Genomic DNA, 27,582 nt, shown 5'->3' with positions numbered 1-27,582 from the left:
TTAGAGATGGATCTTGAAAGGATGTGTAGGGCTGTGACAGGTGACAGCAATGGGTGGGCGCAAGGGAGCAGGTCAAACAAAATATGACTTTGTGAAGCATAGGGTGCATTTGAGGCAGAGGGAGATGCTGGGGTTGGTTGAGTTCATGTATGTATAGACGTTACTGGAAGTTAAGGCTGGAAGGGCAAATTAGGGGCATATTTTTGAGGACACTGAATGCCACACTTAGATGTTTGGGTTCAATTTCTTAGGCAATAGCGAACCATTTTATTTTCTGAGCAGATGTGTGTGACATGATTAGTGTTCTTTAGGAAGATTAATTTGATAGCAATGGGGAGAACTGATGGTTTTTAGGCAAACAAACAATCTCAGGACACCCTTTGTAGAAAGATAAACCCTGCAGTAGTATCAGAAAGGATGAGTTGGAGGCCTAAAAATTTGGAAAGGACACAAATTGGGATGGTACTGCAATAATCTAGGTGAGAAATAATGAGTGTTTCAATTAGGGTGGTAGGAGTGGGAATGCAATGAAGGCAATTTCTTATTTATTTTTTTATTTTTAATTAAGCTATCATTGATATACAATCTTATGAAGGTTTCACATGAGCAACATTGTGGTTTCAACATTCACCCATATTATCAGGCCCCCTGCCGCTGGTCCCATTGTAATCACTGTCCATCAGCGTAGCAAGATGCTATAGAGTCATTACTTGCCTTCTCCATGCTATACTAAATGAAGTCAATTTCTTAAGGAGAAATTGTGTAAATGTCATCTCAGGATTTGGCAACAGGCCCTCTGTGTGTGTGTGCATGTGTGTGTGCCTGCATGCCTGTGCACATATGTAGATGTGAGGGGGCTGGCATAGGAAGAAGTGAGGGAAAGAGAGGAATTCAAAGCGGTTAAGGTTGAGAGTCTGACTACTGAAATCATGGGGAACCATGAATAGAGTTAGGGAATTCTGTAGTTAGCCCAGCACTAAGCTACAAATAGCTGGTGCTGCATACGTGTTTGTTGAATGATGACTAGTTGGTTTGGGGCAGGGTGGAACTGATGAGCTATCCCAATAGTCATATTCAGCACAGGATGTTTGGAGGTTTGAAGTTCTGGAGAATTATAAAGATTAGAACCAGACTCAGAATCACATATGCGTAGAGGCAACAGTTGAAGCTGTGAGAGTGAAGGAAGAGAATGTTAGGAGGAAGGACCTATGACAGAAGCTGGAGAAATCCTTATATTTGTTTTCTCATTGCAACTTGAAACTTTAACCAAATCTTAACAAAAGGGGGAAAAAAGTGGATCATTTATAAGTCATCTCATATTTTTTTCTTTCTTTCCTAAGCAGACTGAAAGGGGCTAATTTTATGTCTGCTACTCATATATAGTATATGGATTGCGACCAAGAACAGGAAAGCTAGCCAGATAGCCTATTTAAAAATCATTCATCCACTTTCAGTTGGAGCTAAAGCGATTTCTAACACCTACCTTCTAATTTACCCTTAAAACGTCCAAGCATTTAATTAGTTTCTACCATTTTCTTTGGATTAAGGCCAGTGCTGCCTGACGAACTTCTCTTGCAATTATTGGAAACAATTGAAACTCATATGATACTGAGTAAAGTACAGTATGGCATGCTAATAAAGCTGTATTAGTGACATCTCTGAGATTTCCTTGCCAAAAGACTCATATGGTTGGTTTAGTTGGTGCATACTTGCTCCAGTTAAAGGTGTTTATCAGTTTCATAGAGAATTTGGTCTACTCTGTCTCACAAATAATTTGAATATGATGAACATTAAAAGCTATACTGAGAATGGGTTTGACTCCCTTGGTTCAGTTGCTTTTGTGAAATTAGACCGGCCATAAGGACAAAAGGCAAGCAGTTCTCATTTTGAAGACCAAGGGGGATATTTCATATACATTAAGTTAAGCCAGTTTCCTGAGGGCACTCAAAAATGAGACAGACATTGCATGTACTGAGAATCATTTCAAAATAACAAGGCAAGGATTAATTTTTCACCATCAAATGGAATGGACTGCTTCTAGCCAATCAAGAGCTAAAGAAGAGTGAGGGCACATTTAGTAGAAAACCCTTTGAGGGTGGTGAAGCTTTACAGTTGCTTGAGTTTTCTATGTCTTTTCCAGGCAACAAACTGTAATGTATATTTCTATGAATGTATAATGAAAGTTAACTTATTTGCTATAGACTGTGGGGACCACGGCAAGGCTACTGGTCTTTTCCAGAACTTTCATACGCTGAGTTGTGAAAGAAAGTCAAAAGTTATGTGCAGGGTAGACTGAGGTAACTAACTCCAGGGCTTGAGTTCTATTAGAAATAAATAATATTTTGTTCACACTAACACCAATCAGTAAAATTATGTTGACCATTGGAAAGTACCAACACACCACTAGAAAGATATTGGCAGTACTTCTACCATGGGGATGTATTTATTGATTCAGTCAACAAATATTTTCAAAGCATATGCTGGGCACACTGGGAATGCTGGGAATAAAAGGTAATAAAAATATTAAACAGCCACAAGAGCATAAACACCAGCTGACTCATATGGAAATCAGATATAAACAACCGATATAGCGTAACTAGGACATGCTGGTTGCATATCAGCCTTGGATGTAGGATGAAGAACGTACAGAGTCCTGAACTTTTAAAGGATCTCCATCCAGATCTATACTATGTGTTAATAGCCACACTCTTTAGTCCCCCAGAACAAGTATAAACATACGAGCCAACTGGATAAATTAGGGGCATGAACAAACAGGGCAGTATTAAGTTATATTCATATAGGGATTCAACAAATATTTTTTGAGTGTCTACTTTGTGCCAGACACTGTTTTTCTAAGTTTACAGCAGTGAATAAAATAAAATAAAAATCTCTACTTTCCCAGAACTCATATGAAAGAGTAGTAGGTTAAGACAGGCAGACAATGGATAAACATATAATTCACATAATAGAGTCATATGGAAACAAAGAAACAAATAAATGAAATAATGTCAGATAGTTATAAATGCTATGAAGAAAAAAATAAGAGTAGACAGAAAAGGCCTCTTGGAGGAGGTAATATTTGAACGAAGATTTGAAAGAAGGAAACCCTATGAATATTCAGTTTGAGGAAAGAACAGCAATGACACAAGACCCTGAAGTCTTGTATGGAATGTGTGAGAACACTAAAGAGCCCAGTGTGACCGGAGCTCAGTAGGAAGGAGAAGAGTGGTAGACAAACTCATAACAGAAGGGTTGGCTCTACAATCCTGTTACTGCTGTGCTCTAACCAACTTCACAAACTGCTCACCAATAAACCTTACAAGTGAATGGGAAGTGATAAAACTAAAATCACACCAAAACATTTACCTCCAAATGAGCATTATTGGTTATAGTTAGTGGATCCAATATATAAGTACCCCTGACTCCAAAGTCAAATTTAGTTTTCCAAAAGATACACATAAAAATGTACATCCTTAATGAGCAGAGATGGACATTACTGAGATCTCTCAGGGAGTATTAGTCCCATGATTTGCACTTCACTGAAATTTAATGGTTGGACAGAATGTGTATGCCTATTTAGGTATTCCAGGAGTAATGCCTTTTCAGCTGATTAAGAATGGCAGTCCCTAATGCCCTCCTAACAAATGTTCCCTAGTGCCGAGCCCTGTACATTTTATAATTATTATCCTTCTTGTTTTATTCAATTGCAAAGAGCTATGCTCTGAAATTATAAATTTATTACAAAGTTAAGTAACAAATGGAGTATCTCACTGTCTCCAATTGCCAAACTCAATCAAGCATCTCAAGGCAGGCTGATTTCATGAGAAGGAGCTCTTCTTAACATGGATTATTTCTATAGGCTGCTACTTCCAAGTTTCTCTGCAGGTATTTCTCTGCATACTCTGTTAGGATATTGGTCTGTTTCTCTTAAGTAAGCTTGATGGTCTCTAGTATTATTTATAACTGATATTGCTTCCCCATTCAATTCCCCTTCAAAAGGCAAATATTCACTTATTAGAGAGAAACCATAGGAATGTTTCACAAGTAGATGTAGGAAAAACATGCTGAATGAATGCTGTAGGTATGTACTGTCCAATATGGCAGCTGCTTGCCGTGTGTCTATCAAGTACTTGAAATGTGGCTAGTCAGAATCAGAAACTCAGTATAAAAGAAAGAATGTTAAATATTCGATTAGTAATTTTTATATTGATTACATGTTGAAATGATATTCTGGACATATGTTCAATTAAATGAACATTTTATTTAAATTAATTCTGTTTCTGTACTTTTTTAAAACCCCTTTTAATGTGGCTACTAGGAAATTTTAAATTACATTTGTGATTTGCATTATATTTCTATTGGACAGTGCAGATCTTGACTATCTAGAATATTTCACAAAGAGATATGGTGCTTCTCTTTCAACACCCTACCACAGAACCTACCATGTTAAATTTAACATATCTATTTAAATATTTGTTCCATCATTATCAATCACTCAAAGGGCAGGCATCACGTCTTCTTCATCTTTTTATCCTGGCACCTAACTCAGTGCCTATTAGGCAGGAAATACTCCCGTTACACACTGCTGATAGGACTGTAAAGTGGTAAAGTGGCTTTGGAAAGCAATTTTGTGATACCTATCAATATTTAGGTTGAGAATATTCCTTGACCAAGGAATTCTACTTCTAGGAATCTGTACTAAGGCAATAATCACATAAAAGTGCATGTACGAGGAAATTCAATATAGCATTGTTAACATAATGACTTTGTTAATATAGTAAAAAAAAATATAGAACACCAGTATATCCATGTATTGGGGAGTGGTACACCCACACTATGAAATCCTATGTAAGAAGTAATAAGACTGATATTGAGAAACTCTCTGATTGGAGGAAACTAGGGAGACATGACAAATAAATTCAATCAGGGATCCTAGATAGGATCCTAGAACAGAAAAAAAAGAAGTAATGGGAAAACTGGAGAAATCCCAACTAAACTCTGAGTCATGCTAATGTTAATTTCTTACTTTTAACAATTATGCTGTGATTATGCAAGATGTTAATATCGGTGGAATTTGAGTGACAGGTATACAGGAATCCTGTGCTACATTTTTAATTCTGTTTCTGTTAGTCTAAATTTATTTAAAAAGAAAATGCTAAACAAAGGGGAAAAGGACTGATGCAGTCGTGCGTTGATGCAGCTTGTACTAGTTTTCAAGCACCAACTATGCACATATCTTCCCAAATCCACCTTCAGTGATTTCATGTTGGTGGTTGAAATCGTCCATGGTGAGTGTATTAACACTTCAGGAGTCAGCAAATGGTGGGAATCAAGGCGATTTTTGCCCAGAGAGCTGGCTGTTAAACGTTTATCAGCACACCACTGGATGACCCATATGTATTGACATGAAAAAATGCTCTGAAGTTTTGTGTAAAAAAGACTGTAGAACAATGCTTATTTGATAATCCTATTTAAGTAAAAAAAAAAAGAAAAAAATATGTATCTATACATGTAAATACATAGACAGAGAACTGGAAGGATTAATACCAAACTATTGACCTTTAGAGTGGGGAACAGGGGGATCTTCAACATTTTCATAGTATTGTTAGAATCTTTACAATGATAATATATTCATATATGTTAAACAATAAAAAAGTACTAGGTGTTCAACAAACCTTTTTTAAAGCTGAGTGGATAGATGTGTTGTTTTATTCTATCTTTTATTGGTATTTTTGTCTAAAAATAGAGCTTAACAGAACATTTTTAAAGCAGCAGAACAATCTAGCAATTAAATATGAATAATCCCTAAACACATAAGGCAGATAAAACAGAATTCTTTTGATTGAAAGGGATTGGGCGGGGGGTCCAAAAGCCTTGCTCAAAAGCTCCAAAGATATAGTTAGAAATCTATTGGCCTAAAAAATTTTCTGTAAAATATCTAAATAAGAAAAATATCTAAATAGGAAAAATTCTTTTCAGGCAGTTAAATTTATTAGAATATCTTTATAATGCTAGTATTGGGAGACATGAAGCCTTCCATCTTAGTCTGTATCTTTTGATGTTTTGTGTCCACTCTCTTACACATAGTATTCAAATACATAATATTCAGATCTGCTTAATAGTAACAAGGTAAGAGGGATTTGACAATAAAAACACAAGTAAACCTTGAAATTGCAATATTTGTAAGGCAAATACAACTTTGCTTTCAAGGAATTCATCTTGCATCTCCAAATGCACACATGGGCAGCTAAGGATGCTGTATTTATTTGTTGCGAGAAGTTTTGGTGCTATTTTCTAATTATAAATAAACCTGTTTATCAAGTTTGAACTGTCTCAGAAATTCAATCCTGCGCATTACAGATGATGCCATCAGCTTTAAATCATGCCAAGACAAAAGCATATGTGATATTTTTCAAGAAAATTTGTTATTCCTCTTTGTCAGTGATTTTTTTTTCCCCCACCAGTTCCCTTACAGATCTTGCTTCATGTGCCTTCAGGCTAAGGAATGCTACTGCTTTTGTACTTTACTTGCAAAGCTTGTCAAAGGCACAGATCTACTTTTATGTCGGACAGGTCCCTTCCTGAAAAGTATACCGAGTACATTACCCAGATGGTAACCCCTGATGACTTCAGGCTTTCAAGTTAAGTCCTATAGGAAGCAATCACACCAGACCCGGTACTTCAGTGGACATCGGATGAAGCTAGATGGGTCCACAATAAGGAATATCACTGCAAAAATAAATGCTACTTGAATTAAATGCAGTGACTGCTAACATTACAGAAACCAGGCTATCTTTCCATCTTAAAATAAATCCCATTTTCATTATATTAAACATCAGATTGGTATACGAGTGAACTACAGCCCTTTGATAAATTACCTTCAGATCTCGGTTTTATCCTGGTAATAACCAGATTACACGCAGGATTGAAAACCATTAGTGTTCAGAGAAGCATTTTTCAAGAACTAAATAAAGGAAGTAATGCGTGTTTATTTATGGTATCTTACTTTTGCCTCAGCAGTTTCATTCAAGTTTTCTCTTTTTTTCTAGGGTTATACATATACATTTTCTGCTAAAAACATTATCTGTGCTTGTACTACATCATGAACATAAATAAAACACACTTAAATGTTCCCTTTCAAAGTAATTTGAATGGAGTCAGTATGGCTTTGAGAGCCTGAAAAGTGGTTGTATTGGCTATGGGTAGAATTTCCTTTGAAAGAAAGAACTTCACTAATTAAAAAAAATGAAGCAAAAAAAAACAAAAACAAACATTTTAACTTGAACACATTTACATAACACATTTTGCAAGTCCGTCACAGTGAAATGGTAAAATAACATGTCAACTAAAGAAAAGATTGAGACAGGACAACAGAGGCAGCCACGACACCTTTCTTGTTGCTCCACATATTTGAATTTGAACATTTTTCTCCATTGTAGCATAGTGTTTTTCTCCCCCTTAGCACAGCCTTGGTATTATCCAATATTGAGGCTAGAAAAGATTCTATCAAGGTAATAAATCATTTTAATATCCCAGTTCTATATTATATTATCTTAAAACTTTCATTTACTATGTATTTTATATTTTCCATTCCACGGCTGCAGCAATATTTATAAATAACACGTCTATTTGGGTGTCTTATCACAGGTTTAATATATGATCTCCATTTGCAGTTGCATAACGGGCCCATCTGTGTATTCCTTATCAGACAGACACAATTATTTAGTGTTTTCATCTCAAGTCACAGCACCATAAGTGATCTTCATAACTCAAATCTTCCTTACTTTTGTATTATTATTTGCTTTGTGAAGTCAAGAGGAATAAGCAGCATAATGTTGGGATACATTTTTTCCAAAAAAAACCCACACCCCATCTTAATGAAGAATGCAGCAAAAATATCAATTTAGCCAGGAATCAGCACTTTTCATTTTTCTTAACAATTTCCTTTTTCTTCCCCATTTTGCTTCATTTTCTGGTCAATGAATTCCCTCTTTCACTATAGTCCAAATCACTGCCTATTAGTTCCTTATTGATATGGAAGTCTTTTAGATTCCTAAACAGTCTCTCACCCTCTTTCCTGGTTTGAATGCTTATTGGTAATAATATCCACTCTCTTTTAAAAGGATCCAAATAAAACTGGTGACTATGGAAAATGAGAAATAGACCTGAACAGAAGCTCTTTCCTCCTTTCGTTAGCCCTATTATGTATTTAAATTTTAAAACTGAAAATGTAGTCACTGATTTATGACATCAGCCCCTGGTAGCTGATGCTTTGAAATTCACTTTTCTGATTTAGCATCATGTTGTCTTAGTCATAGATGCATGGTATGTGTTCTTCTGTAACTTTCAGATTTTGAGATTTTAGAAAGCTTTCCCATTACTGGATTATTCACAGTTACCATGACAGAGCAGGGCTTATATGAAATTGGGAGTCAGGAGATAAAAAAGAGAAGATGGAAAATGGATGAGTGGTAGAAAATACAGCTGGGTAGGTACTGGGCCTTCTTTGCTGCCTTAGGAGGTTTGATCGGATGGGGAGCTACAGAGAATGAGGCAGAGATTACAGTGATGCAGTTAGTTCTGGGTTGTCTGAGGTGGCCCCACGACAGCATTCCTGTGGGAGAATCACCAGTGTTTGGGCTTGATTCATTACCAGCATCCCCACACCTTCTCCTCCTTTGGTGCTCTTATTATTGGTTGGCTGATTAATATGTATTAGACACTGTCTTAGGCCTGAGGGTAAAAGAGTAATGGCTTGGTTACAAGAACGCCTGCCCTCCTGGAGCTGCCACTCTATCTAAAGGGAGGCAGTTGTCACATGGTAGTTAAGAGCCTGCAGGTTAAATGGCATGACTGCGGCCACAGAGGTTGTGGAGAAAGACAGAGAGAGAGGGGACAGATGGGGGTTGGGGTTCTGTTTTTACTGGGGTTATGGGTGGGGCATCTAAGGTTTCATGGTGTATGCCTTATTGATGAATTTAAAAGATAAGAGCAGGAATTCAAGCACAGGATCGGAAAAACAACTGGCCAAATGGTCAATTATCTAAATCAACTAGAGATCTCTAAAACAAAGGAAACTTGGGGAAGGGAGGCTCTGTAACTAGTTCTAGTGAAAGACTAGGGACTCTGGAGCCAAGGAGTCTTGTCTCAAATCCTAGTTCTGCTACAGTTAGTAGCAGTGACCTTGGGCAAAGTACTTAATCTCTGTGTCTCAGTCTCCTCACCATAAAATGTGCAGAATGATAGCATCTTCCTCATAGGATTCTTTTGAGGACCTTGTAAGTCAGTACATGTTAGGTACCTAGAAAAATGCGTGGCACATAATAAATACTCAATAATGTCAACCATTATTGATAAGCCTTGTTAACTCTCCTCTTAAGCTAGCCTTTCCAAAAACCAGCTTGGAAGTGGAGAAAGGCAGAAATGGTCATTGCCCATGGCATCCTCTGCTTTCCTGCCCTAGAGGAGGTTTGCCTAGCTGTGTTTTACTAGAGAGGGCAATGTAGAGGGACTCGGGTCTTCAGAGAACTTCAGCTGCCATCTTCACACAGTATGGCAGAATAAAACAAAAAGAAACCCCAAACCTCACCTAATTTCCTAATTCCAAATCCTTGACTTAATTTAGAACAGACATTCATTTTTCTCCTTATCCCCGCCAATGTCCCCCAGGTACTCACTTCCTTAACTCCATTATCACGATCATGGGGTTGGGAAGTTGTAGATTTGGGGTTATCTTGGTATAAGGTTTCTGGAAGTTAGAACATCCCTAAAATTTGTAAAATTGACATTATTTCTCAGTAGCGTGCACTTTCTACAAAGATTAGCAGAAAGCCATTAGAGTCTCATTTTATGACACATAACAGAATTCTCACAGAGCTGTATAGTATGAAATGGGTCCCAAGAAAATTTTCAGCTGAGTTACCCAGCACAAGTATGCATTCCTGGGTGATGTATTCAACTCTAGTGAATTGATCTGTGTGGGTAAGGGAATAAATCATGGTATTTTAGGACTCAAAAAGAGGACAGACTAGTAGGGCATGGTTTAGAAAAGGGGGAGCCAGTGTTTTTACAGTGGAGAAACCTGGCAAACACTGCCTCAGCTGAGTAATCATGTTAACCTCATCGGTGACAGCATGTACATGATAGCATGAATGCTTGATGTGATGGTAATGGCTCTTCTGTGGCCTTCTGCCTCCAAACCCGTAACTCCAGTCTAAACATGAGAACATAAGCAAAACTCAAAATGAAAGACTATCTGAGAAAAACCAGACTAATGCCACTCAAAGTTGTCAAGGTCATCTAAGACAGGAAACTGTCACATACTAGAAGAGGCTGGGGAGATATGACATTTTACGTAATAGCCTATCCTGCATGGGATCCTGAACAGAAAAAGGACGTGGGGAGGAACTGGTGAAATACAGATCCAGTGCCAAGTTCAGTTAATAGGAGTTACCAATGTTGGTTTCTTAGGTGTGACAAATGCACCATGGTGTTCTAGGACGTTAAAAATAGCAGAAATCAGATGAGGGGCATATGGGAAATCTCTGTACTGTCTTCCCACCTTTTCTGTAAATCTAAAAATGTTCTAACATTAAAAACTTATTTGGGAAAAAGAAAAGACCACAGATCAACCACTTGGTTCAATCTCCTCATTTCACCGAAGAGCAAACTACAGGCTGGAGAGAGAAAGTGTTTCACCCTAGGACACACAGAGACTAGCTTCCCTCTTATTCAGGACTGTGAGACGATGTGGTCTGTTTCCTCTATTTGATGACATTTAGCACTGAAGTGATCTGGCTGGAATACTGGGCTAATGAGGCCAATGTTATAGGTTAAGTTTTTATGCCGACCAGTTGCTTTTGCATAGAGGAAAACTCGGCTGTTTGCCCACAGACTGATTATTGAAACTAATTTTGTCCACTCATCTCAGGTGAGTGCATAGGAGAGCACTGGAAGCTCTATAATAACCCTACATCAATTCAAAATACATGACTATCAGTAGAATAATTTTTCACATGGACTCTTTATTTTATTGGATTAGTGGGTCACATGAAACTGAAGTCATGTATATGCCATATATTTTCTACTGGTTTCAGAATCTCTTCTCTTTTTTTCTCTCAACCTTTTGAACACTTCCGTTAAAATTAATCACTTTGTTGTCCAAAGGCGTGTTTTCTGTTTTTGAAACAGTTTCAAGTTGTGTTTTAAAGAAAAGATAGACTGTGCTTAAGTTAACTGAACTTCATATAATCTCTAAAAAAGGGTCTAAATTTTTTAAAATATTTCCTTAAATACCTTGCCAGAATGTCAGGAGATATGCAAAAAGAATATGGCAGTCTCTCAGTTTTTATTTTTTCCCCATGTTTTAAAGCTGTTAATTTTGATTCTTTATTATCCAATATTAAAATATGTGGTTTATGTTAAAATTCTTAATACATAAAAATTCTTACAAATCAATAAATATCCACTGAACCCTCTAGGAGAAACATGGGCAAAAGGCGTCACTGATAAGCAATTTGCAAAAGAAGAAATCCAAGGGAGCAGTGACAGTTTCAAATGTCCAGCCATAGTGGTGATGTATGAATGCAACAAGTTAAAACACTAAAATATCATTTTGCCTAGCAAAACGGCATTTTTCTTTTCTTTTTTGTAAGTGATGATGTCAAAAGTTTTCAAGGGTTCAGAGATATGAGCACTGTCACGTCCTGTTGCAAGGAGTGTACAGTGTTACAAAACGTTTGGACAAACTGGCAATATGTATACAGTGTTGGAAAGGTTTTTAAGCATTTGATCCAGAATTCCACATTTAGAAATCCATACTAAGAAAAGGTTCGAACATATTTAAAAACAACCATGCTCAATACTGCTGTGGTATGATTTTGAGGCTTGTGGGCATGTACACTTGTCTATGGATACAGTGCCACTTCAGCTATAGAACAAATTCAGCTATATTCACAACAAATTCTGTCATTTATGGAAAATACACTAGTTGATAAATTGAAAAAAACCAATCATGCTCAACATGAGGTTATATATATTAGCAAGATGGTAAAATGTACTTCAATGTCCAACCGACAGGGATTGGTTAAATCAATGACTGTATCTACACAATAGAAGATGATGTTGCCATTAAAAATAATGTTGTAGAAAAATATTAAGAAATCGAGAAAGTTGTTCACAAAGCAGTTGTAAGCAGCATTTATTGAATGAGCTCAGTTTTAGAGGCCACTTAGTGTAATAAGGGAGGGCACAGGGTATTGTTGAAAAGTTAAACAGACATGAAGAGTGATGGCTCTCCCACTAACCAGCAGTACAATTCGGGGCAACTGCTTACCCCTTCTGAGTGTCAGTTCCTTCAAATAATAATAATACCTAATTTGAAAGATAGTATGACTATGCATAAAGGGACCTATGAGAGTTAAGGTACAATTCATGTCTATTTCTAGAAATTAAATAACCACTTTTTTTTTGTATTACAATAGACTCACAGGCACTTTTTTGTAGTTGTTTATTTTATAACCCATTACCATCATTGTTCTTTCTGATGCACGAATTTTGCCAGCGGGAGCCCCTTCTGACTGTCTTCTGTCTCAGTTTGACATGTGATCACTTCCTTGCTTTCTAACGCAAGATGTCTCACATTTACCTTGCATTTCTTTCTCTGCCACAGACCTTAGAAACAGCCATCTCCTCATAGAGCTTTCAGGGAAAAAAGTATTTAGAAACCAAAGTTTGGATATAAATATGTTCATTCTTAATGAGGTGTCATTGTTAAGTCCTGTAAGAGGACAGAAGGATATACACACATAGAACAAAACTTTAAGATTTTATCACCTGCTTGTTAACATGTATGTGTACATGTATATATATACATATATGTATATATATGCACACATACATATACCTGTACACATACATGCATTCTAAAAACAATGAGTTCATATCTACATCCCTACTCTAATACCACAGAGTTCTTCTGCTCCCCCATTTCATATCCTTACTTTCTTTTTCACACAGTGAACCCTGTTCTCAATACCATCAAGGTATTTTCTCGTTTGCTTATCTTACAAAACACACAAAGTGGGATCAACATTACTACACCCATGCCACCACCAGAACTAAACCTACTAAGCAAAGTTCAAAGTTTGTTTTTTTGTTTAGACTATGTCCTTCTGAGGGTGTACAGACTTCTGTATTCAAAAGGGGGAATCTTCCTAATACAGAAAGAACTCTTAAAATCTGAGACCAAGAGGGCCTAAAAAACCAGTAGAAAAATGGACAACAGACAAGAACATACAGTTCACAGAAAAGATCCTTAAGTGTATGAAAAGATATTTTCAGCTTCACTCATAATGAGAGCAATATAAAATAAAACTATACTGGGATGCCCTTTCTGGCCTCACGATTTAAAAGCTTACGGTGCCTGCTGGTAGACTAATCGACACAGGAGCATTTTCACATATTGCTGACAGGTATATGAAATGAAACGACCCCCGTGACGGAGGTGCATGCGAAGTAGCCACTTACCAGTTTTTAAAATTTCCTCCCGTTTCAATGGTGACTGTCCCTCATTTCTTATTTTGCATAGGTTTAATCCTTTTCTCTTGGTTTAAGGTACACTGTAGTCTGCCTATTTGTTGATTTTTAACACTTTGTTTTTCTATTATTTCTGTACTCTACCTCATTCATGTCTACTTTATTATTTCTTTCTTGTGCTTCTATTTTATTGCTTTTTAAGCTTTACAGTCATACTTTTCTTTTTATTGATATGAATTTTCCTCTTATAAATGACTCAGCTGCATCCTATAAATCTTGACATATGGCATGTTTGTTATTATTTCTTAGGAAATTTTGTAATTTTAGGTTTTATTTCCCCTTTCACACAAGATTTGTTTAAAATTTAAAAAATTTTCAGGTGGAAGGGCTTTTCTCTTAAAAATGTTCTCATTAATCTCTCATTTCATTTCACTGTGATCTGGGAATGAGGTTTGTATTATTTCTACTTTTTGAAACTCATTGAGACTGCTATTCAGACTTACTTTATGATCACATTTTGTGAATGTTCTGTAAGCACTTTGAGAAGAAGGTATATTCTCTATTATCAGGGTGTTAAGTTCAATATGTAGCCATAGCATCTGATTGATTTGCTTTTTAGGTCTTCTAAATACTAAGTTTCTGTCCCTGGGACCTGTCTTTAACAGAGAGTGGTGGGTTAAGATTTCATATTACTAGTTGTTTTTTGTTTATTTCTTGTTGCCTTTCTTGTAGTTTCTGCTTTATAAAGGTGATTATTAGGTTATTTGTGCCTAGATAGTCATTGCTTTTCATAGAGTATCCCGTTTGTTGTGTTCAATTGTGTTTACTCTGAGTTCTACTTTGCCTGATATGAAGATAATAAGCTTTGCTTTCTTGCTGCTTCTATTTACCTTTGCCTACCCTTTAATTTTTGGCCACTTCTGGCTCCTATTATTTCAGGTGTGTCTCTTGGAAACAGTATAGACTTAGGTATGGCTTTGTGAGCTATTTTGATAATGTCTTCCTTTTAATAGGTGAGTTAAATCCATTTACATTTATTGATGTGACAAGTATGTCTAGTCTCAGCTCTTGCATATTATTTTGTGTTATATTTACAGTATCATGTTAATTTCATTATATTTCTTTATGTAGTTTGTTTTCTTTGGTTTAAAATTTTTTTGGGGTATTTTAGAAGATTTATATTTTCCTTCCATTGCTTTTATAACACCCTTGATTCTCTTCTGCTTGCTTGATCTACTGTTTGGCTTGTCAGCTTGAAATTTTATTTTTTGACCCTCTATGTGGCAATCAGTGAGTTTATTTTATTTTCCCCTTTCCTTCTCTCCTCTCAGTTTTAGCTGCAGTATTACTACTTTGTCAAAATACATGACATTTACATACTATTTTCATGTACTATTTTCCCACCTTTGTCTCTACCTTTGTTTTAATCTTAAATCTACAATTAAGTAGATCTAAAGCTCACCAGAGTCCTTTTGCCAAAGTTTCCCTCAACATCACTTAGTTGGATAAAGCTTATTCTCTAAATTGTAAGTCAACAGACTATAACCCTTGGCCCAACTGGCCACTGCCTGTTTTGTATGACCTATGAGTTAAGAATGGCTTTTACATTTTTAGACAATTGAAAAAAAAGTCAAAAGAATAACAGTACTTCAGGACACATGAAAATTTTATGAAATTCAAAGTTCAGTGTCCATAAATAAAATTTTATTGGAACATAGTCGCAGTCATTTATTTACATATTGTCTATGGCTGCTTTTGGTTATAAGTTGAAGAGTTGTGACAGATTTTATGGTGTACAAAGCTTAAAATATTTACTATCTAGTCATTTACAGAAAGTTTGCTGACTCCAAGTCTATGAGGACTTGAGTACAGTATTCTCTGCATTCTTGAATGTTTAAAACTGTTTTTCTATGCCCTTAATAATTGAAAGATGACTTGTTTGAATAAAGGCCTTGCCACACTCTTCCTTTGTTGAGTTATTTGAAAATGTTGCTCTACTTTACTTCACTTTGTCTATTCTCTGTCTGTTGTCAAGATGCCACTTTAGATGATGCCAACCTGATTTTTCTTTCCTTTGTAAATGACCCTTCCTGCTTCAGTGACCATTACATTTTTTATTATTATTTTTTCCTTATCATTAAAGTCTACTATTTTTACTGAAATGCAACTTGGAATTAACTGTTTTGAATCAGCATTACAAGGTCCTTTCACTTTTTCCCTTCAATATTTGCAATCAGGTCTTCTATTTCTGGAAAATTTTCTCTGATTATAGTTTTAAATATTCTATTCCGTTGTTTATTTTTCTCCATTGGAAACTACAGTTATTTGTACTCTGGATTTCTTTGCTGATCTTCTATATCAATGATTTTCTCTGATCTCTTTTACCTTTTTATTTCATTGTCTTCACTATTCTAGTGTCCTTCATCATTGCATCTCATTATATTTTCAAATCTTTTCTTTCTTGGTCACCATTCATGTAGTCTTGTCTTTTTCTTAAATTTATTTCCTGAATTCAGAGAACCCTCATTTTGCATCTTTCTTTCACACATTTTGTTCTGAGTTTTAAAATTTATCATTTGACTGTCTTTTTCATATCTTCAAATGTTTGTGTAAGGATACTTAAGTGAGTGTTTTTGTTGAAGTTTTCTTCTGCTTTGAGGGTGGGTATTTGGAGAGGTTTTTCATCAGCTGAAATGATTCTTATTTTCTGTTTTCTTTTCATAGAACTTTGTGTGGATGTTGTCTGTCTTTTTATGTTCATTCTGAAATATTTTATTTTCTTGGATCAGCAAGGAGAGTTGGATGCAGATAGGAGTTCTGGGTGGCTTCCCAGGTTACTATGTTTCTTATAGTTGTTATTAAAGTCCAGTATTTTTAAGCAGTGGTGGCTTTTGGATAGGGAGTTTAGGATATCTCATAATTTTGTAATTCACTTTCATTTCTGCAGATCTTGCAATTTTTCCTCTTGCTCCCTTCTTTCCCATCACCATCAAGACTCCAAGGGACATTCCTTCTAAGTCAGTGCACCCACTACCTTCAGAACTTGTGCCTTACCAAGTCTACCAACTCTAGTTCTGTGTGCTTTAAAGCACAACCCTTTCAATTTTCAGTAGCCAATATTTTCAAATATCTGGTCTGAGATCTGTTCTCAGTAGCTGTCCAGCAAGCATCGGACTTCTTTATAATAGGAGTTTTATTATTACATCAGCCATTGCTAGGCCCCAGCTCTCATATATTCTTTTCTATTTAGTCTTTGTCTAACTCTTGGCCCTCGCATAGGCTATACACCTAGCTCTACTTCCTTTGGGTGCTTATTTCTTTATTTATGTGTAATCTGAAGTGTGTGGAATGATCTATCTCCTAGTTTTGCTACTCAAGTGGCTTTTGTGTGGTTTTATTTGCTCTACTTGTTGACTTGAATTTCTTTTTGGAGGAAAGGTGTGGAGAGATTTGGATTTAAGGAGCCAATGTTATTCTACAGGAACTCAGAACTTACTATTTATATCTATTTTTACATTTATATAACACATATGCAGACACAGACACCTGAACACTGTGTACCCAGTATCTACAGGGCTCTAATGATTCTCTAATAATGGAGAACTGTTATAATTTTACCTGCCCAGGATTCTTTATGTTTAATTCCATGCATCTAGATGGCTGGCCAGGCTTAGGGCTACCATTTGTGACTCTCACCAGGGTCAGATTTACTAATAGGGTAATTGTGTTTTGTTTTCAGGTGTGTTTCCTGCCCTTTACATAATTCCTCCTCCTAAATTTCTAATAGTAAATCCATAACAAGTATCTCATTTCTTTGGCTTAAAGTAGTGATGGCAAATCTATTTCAGCTTCTGGATAAACTATAATTGCAGAATCTAGGCTAAGCAGCAAAGACTGTTGTATCTGATTATTTATATCTTCCATGGGTCTGGGCAGAGAAGTGAAGACATTAGTGTCAGAGATATACCATTCTCAGTTAACTACTCTGTCTTCTGCTAATCTTGGTGATATTAGCAGGAATGTTTCTGAAATGGTCAGTGAGTAATCGAAATATTTTTGTTTCTTTTCTACCTACTCAAGTCACAAAAGACACATGCACTGTGAGTTTATATAAAAATAAGACTTTATTTATCAGTTTGTTATATATGCTAATAATTATTTCTGCTTCTTTTGGGCCAAAAGACACACCTATCACTGGACTCTATAAACTCCTCATTTTATCATTTTTTGAAAGTATATTTATATATTTAATTTTGATTGTCTATTGAATCTTATTTTTAAATTTTAAAAAATTAAAAAACTCCTTTATTGATGGGGGTCTTATCTCTACATTTTATATTCCACTGATTCAGAAGATTAGATTGATGCCTATCAGCCAGAAGAGTTATGCTGGCTAATCCAAAGGCAGGATTTGGTCAGGAAAACCAAATCACAAACATACAGCAGACAGGAAAAGAAACCAAAGATACTAATGGTTTGTTTGGGTTTTGTTCAATTTGGGAACAGACTGTGTTTTAGGCACGACAAAGAAAGGATCTATTTGTACCATCTGGTTTTCAGATACTCCCACAGCCTTCTATGTTGGTAAATCTTAACTTGTGCCATCTCTGCAATATCATATATGTTAATCCTTGGGCATATACGAGTATAACCTGGGGTAGCATTTACTGCATTTTCCCACAGGAATGAAAATTTTCACCTCCAGAAATCCAAATGATTCAAATTGGTTCAAAAGCCATGAGACCCTTCAACTACTTAGTGGATTGACTGAGCTGGCTTTACTGCCAAGGTCAAAGATATAAAAAACTTCTTGGCTCTCTGCTAGGTGGTGGGGAAACTACTGAACTATTTGATAGCTTCAGAGGATGTGGAGTTCATCAGGATTCTATGTCTAGAGGTAGCGCGTGATCTTGAACAAAACTATTCCATTTCAAAGATTTCCACTTTCTTTTACAGCAAAGTATACTTGTTCCTAATTTCTTGATAGCTGGCATCTCTCTCCTATGCACTGTGCTCCTATGCACTAGTATTAGTTTGGTTGCTTGTTATGAGTAAAATCCAAAATCTCATTTATCTACTCTCTCTAATATTATTTTCATTTAGTGCTATAATTTTGTTAGTTAATTCTGCAAAGTATTTGGAGATATGGCATATAAGAAAGACACTAAGGGGTAGCATTTACTATCTGTGTTTAATTAAAATAAAATTCAAGATCATAAGGAAATCTAGGTACTTCCCTCAGTGAGCAAAGGACAAAACTGAGTTAAGGTTGAAATAAGGTTGTTTACAACATAAACAATGGACTGGTTGATTTGGTGAAACCTACAAATGTCAAAAGCAAAATCTACCTCTTCTGTACCAGGTGCTAGAACAGCACAGACATCTTGCTGTCAGAATCACATTTGTATTCATTTTTGGCCACAGCTACAACTAGTTTATCTGAGAACTCAACAACCTTCCCTGATGTTCTCTGTACACATGTTAGCTGTTGGTTTCCTGATCATTTGTTTGGGACACAAAGCTCATTTAACGTAAAAGACATGAAATGGAATCAAGAGTTTTTTTTTTTAAGCACCATATCATAGGTCTTTTCTTCTAGTTACACATTTCCTGTTGCCAATTCAACTTGATAATCAGATATTATGAGGCCTTTGTTTAGAAACTGTCCTGATAAAACCTCAGTCTATAAGTTAACTGTAATATACTGTGAAATAAGATTTACATTAACTAGATGGGCAATGCTATGATGGGGTTTTGATTAGCTGAAAAATTACAGCGGGTCATCTTGGACCCTCTGACTTGTTCATAATTACCCCAGAGATCAACAGGAGCCTCAAGGAAGGAGCTCTTGGAGAGCCATCCTGTGATCTGGAATTCCACACAGGTCTTGCCTATACTAGAGGATCCTATATAATGCTCTACTTTAAGCATGACCCAGAGATAGTGATGGTGTTGTAGGGGAGTTATGGCCATGAGCAAGCTCAATGGCTAAGATGAGGCAGTCAGAGGGTAGCATATAAGCATATAAATTACAAAACCAAAAAAAAATTAGTGACACTGCTTTACATCTTGAAAATCTCTTTAACATCTGGCTTAATCAAAGACAGCTGGATTCTCAGCACTCTTTGATTCTGCTTTTGCACGGAATTTCTTCTGATATCACATATCATGTGGCCTCTAGAAAACTCCACTGTATACTCGTGAGAGAATTACAGTGACAAAGTTAAATAATGTCTTTGGGTATTATGAAAACAGTTTCACCCTTTGGGTGCTCTGACTGGTCTTGGGGTCCCTAGTGGTCTCCAGACCACACACGGAGGAGCACTGTTCTATTGCCACCAATAACATTTCTTCCAACCTCTCTAGTTGTTTCTTCTTAGTTTGCTTACCAGATAATTTGTGCTTCGGCTTCTTGAATATTAGTATTCCCCAAAGTTCCAGCATTTGTGCTCTTCTTGCCTTGTTCTACTCACATGGTTTGGGAGCCCTCATAAGTAGATACCTCTAGAATTTCAGTGCTGTATATTTAACGATGTACTAGGTACCTGGACCTGTCTCTCTGTTTCTCCCCCTTAAACTTCTTCCTTTTCTATTCTAGCTTGGCCAACAACAGCATTACTAAGCCAGACAATTCTTCAATTTCCTGCCATGTTTAATCACGCACTAAGTCCAGAGTGTTTTATCTTCTAAATACTTTTTGATTCCATCTTCTCCTTCTCCATTCCCAGAAGTTTATGCTCTCACGATCACTCATCTGGATTATAATCACAGCCTCCTAATTTGTCAGCATGACTTCATTTCACAACCCCCATCATCCTGCCTGCCAATTCCAACTTCCACTGCCATTTGAGTGATTTTTCTATATGTAAATCTGAGCAAATAATTTTCTTGCCCTAATGAAAAAACTCCCCATTTGCTCTTCAAATAAATGACAAGCTCCTTACCATGGCTTAAAATGCCTCTCATGATCTGCTCCTGCTTGTTATCTTCATTTCCAGCTACCCTCCCATAGCCTGCATTTGTACTTCCTCAGATTATCCAATATATTTGTATTTAATAAAACGTATTATGTTTTTCCACATCTCTGTAAAGGGAATATTGCTAAGCCTCAAATGAATGTGTCTCCACCCTGTAATATGCCACCTCGTAGTTTTGACTGTGATGAATCAGATATTCTGTTGGTGATACTGGCCCTCCCCCCTCTGGCTGTTCTACATGAAAATTCAGTAAGATCTATGAAGTCTAAAATGGGTTAACCCACCATCTGTTTCAAAGCCACTGCTCTAATTTAGTTTATTCTTATTCACTTCAGAGTAAGTATAGCTTAACGACTTAGGCAATGTGGGTCTAAAAATATTCACGTAACATATATATATATATATACATATGTATATATAATTTGGGTGGGGAGAAACTAAGTTAAACAGGAGTGAAATCTCTTTTATGCAACAGAATTCAAACTATTTACTTTGACATCAGAGATATCTTGAGAAATTTTTTCTGAATTTGCAAGATTGATTCTTGATCTTCTAAAACTTCTTTAGCATGCAAAGTTCCAAAATTACCAACATGCTGTCCAGTGCTCTTTTACTATGCCTTACAGTGGATCTTGATCTATTTCACAAAGCCTCATTTAAATTTCCCCACCCAGGCTAAGAACGCGCTGTGTGGGAAGTACTTTGTAGGATGACTGCCTTTCCTTGAGACAACACAATAATCTCTTGAGGCAAGACAGTATGTTTAGTAGCCACTACTCATTCACCTAAGAAATTCTCTCACTCTATGTCTTAAATCCACAGCGTGCTCAAGTTCCAAGGAAAGAATAAGTACGATATTTGCCTTTCACTGAGATGCCTTCAGTTTGAGCCATAGGCGCTAAGGTTCTGCAAGTTAGTCGTATGTGACACAGATTCTTCCTGTCATTTTGGTATGCTGAATTAGGGCTGAATTTATACTTTTATTTATGACAGGTATAAGTGCCACTTCACATAGTGGGGATAAAACTTATGGAATATATTACACCAAAGGTGATATCAAATAAGAATATAAATCTTTTTTAAAGAAGAGTTCTGATAAATGCATGGATGGCAGGTTTATAATTAGACTGAAGTTATACCACCATTTTCCAGATCCCTGCTTAGAGAGACTGCAGGTAAGTTGGTAGATTCATGGGTAGGAGGCAAAGTCAATGCTAACTCAGAAACTACCATCATTATCATAAATGGGTCCATGACAGTGAACTGAGAGTAGTAATAAGTATTAAACATGACATCAAAAGGATTGATAATTTTTTTTATCAATCCTACAGGATAAAGTAAAATGCTTTTTAGCATTTTGTGCTAGTCATTTCTTGAATGTTATAAGGTATAATGCATTTTAATGAAAATGTGTTCCAACCTAGATATGGCCTCCAGATAGAAATAGAAAATAATTTGAAGGGTCAAAACACCAAGGAAAAGGAAAATTAGTAAAATAAAGGCAAAATATAGATATTTTAGAGGGGGCAGAAGGAATCAACTCATTAAAGAATTTTTGTGAAACAGACATTCCAGCTCTGAAAAACCTGTTTTAGATAACTTTGGCAAGAAGGGAGACAAAAATAGTTCATATTAGGATAAATTATATGCTCATTATGCTTACCTCAGCTCAAATTAATAATCCTAATAATAATCCCGTTCCACTAATAATAATCATTAATCTTTAGATCTGCTAAGCAATGTCCTGGGTGTTTTACATGCTTTATTTCATTTAATTAAAAAGAAAATCCATGAGGAAAGCATTCTCAATATTCCCACTTCATAGATAAGGAAACAGGCATAGAGGCATAATGAAGTTGCTGGTAAGTGAAAGAGAATTTTCTGGTAAGCATGTTTATCTACATTTAGTAAACTTTGTGGGAAGTGATATTATGTATTTAGATTTAATGGGGTAAAAAACTCCATGTCTATTCTCTCCATTAAAAAAAAATACCAGTTCTGGAAGTTTTCAAAATCAAAATTTGCCACATTCTATTTTACTTCTTCCCTGTATTGTGAGGTATTTGCACCTTCTTTGTGAGGAAGGCAAAATGAACACACTCCACTCCTCTCTTTCTGTTATTTTCAGCGCTTGCTCAATGCACCATAACAACAGCCCCAGGAGGTAGGGCAATTTGGACTAGTAAAAACGAGGCAGAAGAAAACACAGAAATCAGTGTTACTCAGTTGTGGTGCAGAGAGCAAGGTGGAGTAGGCCCTTTGCTCTCTTGAATAGTTTCATCCCTAAAGTTTTGATCAGAGAATTGGGCTCAACAGTCTCTCTCTCCTGTCTCTACTAATATCCATTCTGGTAAACTTTCTATGTGCAGGGTCTACAGTACGTCATGGCAAAGAGATTTATGGACTTAAATTTTTTCATCTGTAGAGTATGGCCACTGCCTGCATCCCCTGAAGGTGGTATGAATTGCTACTAATTTCATGGCAAAAGACAAGGAACATCGATGTCATTAACTGATGATATTGGGTTTGAGAGCCAGAAATCCCTACTCCCCAACTCATTCAATGCAACAGCCCATTTGACCGCAGGCACAATGTATTTCTGTGAGTTTCTGTTGCCTCACAGAAACTGCTGACTGTGGAGAAACTTGATCAAAACATCAAAGATTACCAGAGAAGCCGTGTTTGTGCCCTTCACAACCATTGATGAAGTACCTTAACCTCGCCTTCTCTTGACGCCTTGCATATGGTCATCTGTTTTCCTGACTACTACTTCATATGGCTTATTTGTAAATTCAAGCAAACGTGCTGCTGACTGGCACTAATACATCACTGATGCCAAAATATCAGAGAGGAAGAAACATAAGGACATATTTTTTGATTCAGATGGAAACTATTACAGATTTATGGGGAAGTGATGACAATAGCCATTCCATGATATCTTCATATAATCAGGAGCTTCTCATGCCTCCCTTCACCAAATTTGATGACCTCAAAACTTCTTCAAAGGAATTATTCTCTGCTTGACCCAAAAGGTAGAATGAGTAGGTGTGGGGATGGGGCTGGTTGCCTGGACAACGCAGCTCTGACTTCTCACATGCTGGATTTCCACTGCTTTCTAATGACTACTTACAGAGTCATAATGCATAGAATGTCTATTGATGTCCCATTGATATCGATGTGTGGATTTCCCCTAGTGGACTGAGGGTAGCACAGCATACAGCCATTAGTATCAAAAGGTTATGTATAATGCATAATAGAGGAAAATGAAACAGCAGAAAGAAATTTGCACAGGAAACAGAAGCAGTAAATAGTTTCAGTGAAAGATTTTACTTGGGTTATACAGCAAGTGCAAAGGGGGATTGAAAAAAAAACGATGACTCTTACAGACTCAGCAAGAGTTGAGGGTGAAATAATTTCATATTTTGAAATATAATACATTTTTATTTCAGCCACAGAAAGCCACTGAAAAATCATCTTGTGTGTTACAGTACTTATGTGACATCTTTCACCTGAATGCCTGTTTATGAATTCTTCCTCTACCCTCCCGAGGTGGTCAGCAATATGGCACAGATGGGGTAAATCGAGGAAGAGATTTTAGCTGATTTATCCAGTTACATAATGTCTAATTCAGGACAGAACTCAGAACAAAGTTACAGCATTTGCCACTAACATCTCATTTAGAGCCCATTCACCATACCCTGCCAGCATTTAGCCTGATATATCCGCATCTTAAACACCTCACAGTAAATGATTTCAACAGATACCTCTCAACAAATTTTAGTTGCATTCCCCATTGCAATGGGTGACTGGGTAAACTGAATTAAATTTGTAATTTAATAAGAAAAAAAGTTGTCTGATAGATTTATATAGTAAACCAAGGAGCAAATGAACTGCACAGGTTACTGTAGTGCTGGGAGGCAGCAAGGCCTAGTGCTTAAGACCATGTGTTCTGGAGTCTGTCTGCTCTGGCTTAAAGATCCCCACTTCTTAGTAATATACCCTCTTAATCTCAATGTGACCTCCTATGTTTGCTGTGCCTCACTGTACTCATTTGTAAACTCTACATAATACTGATACCATACCTACCCTTATGGACTGTTGCGGGAATTAAATGAGCTAATGCAAGTAAAGTGCTTAGCGTAATTCATTGTTTTCAACAAAGTTTTAACAACAGGGTTGCTATGTGCCAGGCACTGTTCTTGGTGCTGGGATACAGCCATGAACAAAATGGTTAATTCTGAGAACCAGTCAATTTTGAGAGTGAATCATAATTATAAAGACACTAATGGCAACAACATTTATAAAACATACTATATTGTAGTCACTACTCCACGTCCTTTACTATATTAACTCATTTAATTTTCATAAAAACCCTACGTTACAGGTACTGTTTTAGACCCATTTTACAGAAGAGGAATTGAAGGCCTTAAAAGGTTAATTAATTTGCCCAAGGTAACGTGCCTAATAAAGGGCAGAGGTCTGAATATCCATGCTCATAACTATTATACTATAATGTCTTATTGTCATGTCAAGTTTATGTTATTTTTTACCTTATAAAAAAGGCAGTCCTTGAAATGACTGAAATGTTCTTTCATGTGTGAAACAAATAAATATATAATCGAATTAAACAAGTCTCAGAGTATATACTGCATTTTTTGATGCAAGAGTGGTCATCATAATAAAATTAAATAGAAACACAGTAAAAACCTATTAATAAAGAGCTTGCTATTACCTGAGTTTGTTTATACCACAGGTTAAGTCTTATATCTAAAATATTATCTTTCTATATAGTAAAAGTTATTAGAAGATAACCCATAAGATAAGAGTTTGTCTTATAATGGAACAAGAACATTTTAAAGGGCTTCTAATGTATTTATACTTCTCAAATTACTCCTTGTTTTAAATGATTTCATATGAAAATCATGTTGGTATTACAGTATTCTCACCCCCCACCTTCATTCCTTTAGCATTGTTTCTCATTACAGGTTATTACAAAGCAAGTAAACACACATGATGGGTTATCCTGACATATCTGAGATAAAAGACACAGTTTTGAGATTAGAGGGTAGTATTATTCACATTTAATAGAAGCATTGTTCAAATATATTCAGATTATTCAATGAAACTATAAGACAAAATCATGATCATAAATGTAGGCTATGATTGTATATGCTGACATTATCAGTGCCTTCCCTACAAAATATGTTTACTTACCATCCCATTCTGTGACTCCTATGAAAAAACTGGTTATGTGAACTTTCTTATTTTAATATTTTGAATAAAACAGAATCAACAAAATTTCCTTTATTATTTATAATTATAAGGCATCCTAATTCCTTTTGATCTAACTCTCAGAATCATATTCACTTCACCTTTGTGGATAATTCTGCTTCCAATCAGGAAATCTGGTTAAACCCCTAAAAAAGTTACTAGTGATATACCTGGAAAGAATTTTTTTCCTACCATGATGTTCTATTTATTCTAGGAGTAGTGGTTCCCCAAAATACATGTTTCTTCAGTTAATTTACATTTTAGACTGCAGAACCACTCAAGCAAGGAAATTAATGTTCAGTCAAAATAAAATGCCATCCAGAAAAATCAATACAATTTGCTATCAAGTGAGGGTGACTTTAATCAAGGTGACTCAAGAACAACAATATTTTTCTTAAAAGTGGAAAGAGTGCCTTATAACTGTGTTACACCTCCCCAACAGTATCCAGCCAATTTTGCAGTCACTTACCTTGCGAAAATAAGAACACATTTTTTGTTCAGTCTCAGAGTTTTAGTAAAACTCTGAATTCTTGGGAAGAAATTACATGCTGGATTTTCTGATAGCTTCCTAATAACTACTACTTTAATGAAATTGCTACCTGAAAATTCAGTAGCAGTATTATTGTTTAACTGTAATTTAAGAAGCTATTGTAGATTGGTACTTATGACTTCTAATGAGAAAACCATAACAACCTTTTAATTGAAAGGAAAATGGTTAACTACAGTAATTGCAATCAATAAGGCTATGCTACTAGTATAAATATTTCTCCTCAAAGAACATTCCTTACTCTCCTCAGCAGTATTTAAAGTTAAGAAGTGCAAAAAAAAAACAACAAAAAACTAACTAATTGGAGATCCATTTGTTATTTATAATACTAAGCCTTGGTTCAAATTTGTAGGTCCCAGATTTCAGAGAGAACCCCCCACAACCCAACCCACCACCACCACCACCACAAGCAAAACAAGACTTTGATTAAGAAGAAAACTGAAGCATGGGGAAAAGGACTTACCGATCACATAGGCTAGCAACAAGGCCAAAGTCACTGTGATTGCAGTGGCGCTCAAAGCCGTGCACTTCCAGTTGCAGCACCTGTATGGTTTGTTAAAAGTAAACGCAGGTCTGGAAAAGGTGCTCCGAGGAAGCGGCCTGGGAGGGGGCGAGTACACGGTGTTGGACGTCAGAGGGTAGTTCTGACTGGCCGCACTGAAGATGGCTGACGAACCAGATCCATGTTTAAACAGGAAATGCCTGCGGAAAGGAGACACAAGTTGGGGCTATAAAAACCAAAGCCAGTGGCTTCAAAAATACAAACTCCTTTAATCCATACAATCATGCATTGACCAAGCTCTGGGGAACTGGGAGGGTCTCAACGAAACTTTCAGATACCTGAGCTTTAACTCCAAGTTGCCCTTGCTGGTCTCCCTTTTTTTTTCCTCATTTAGATCTTAAGAGGAAGAAAGTCCCTGACTGGCTGACTAGTGAAGTTCTCAAACTCAGAGCATTCACATTCCACATTTGATGTCATTCACTATACTGCTCCCTTTTGTTAAATATGATTACTCAAGAGCTGATGGCAAAACAGAAAGAGAAATGACATAAGGGATTCTGGTAATGGAAACGTCCTAGAAACCAGTAGTTTATTCAGTGACTTTCACCAGACATATTTTTACCCAATATTTTATTATAAAATTTGTCAATGGACAGCCAAGTTGAATTTCATAATAAACACACATGTGCTCACCAACTAGATTCTATAGTTAACATTTGACTGTACGTAATCACATATTTATCACTCTC

The 27,582-nt window shown here is 36.3% G+C and overlaps 1 protein-coding gene across 3 annotated transcripts in view; it reads right to left on the bottom strand.

Annotated features, from left to right (window-relative positions):
* Positions 1-27,582, bottom strand: part of TENM1 (teneurin transmembrane protein 1) — a 751,017-nt gene that overhangs the window by 257,030 nt on the left and 466,405 nt on the right. For all 3 annotated transcript variants that reach the window (XM_037015442.2, XM_037015435.2, XM_037015446.2), the window contains exon 7: positions 26,795-27,033. In XM_037015442.2, the coding sequence (XP_036871337.1) occupies positions 26,795-27,033 (239 nt within the window). The remainder of the gene's footprint in view (positions 1-26,794; positions 27,034-27,582) is intronic.

This window comes from Manis javanica, chromosome X (assembly GCF_040802235.1).
Source record: "Manis javanica isolate MJ-LG chromosome X, MJ_LKY, whole genome shotgun sequence".
NCBI classification, from domain to species: Eukaryota; Metazoa; Chordata; class Mammalia; order Pholidota; family Manidae; genus Manis; species Manis javanica.
Note: the sequence above shows the minus strand (reverse complement) of the source record. Positions and strands in the feature narration are given on the sequence as shown.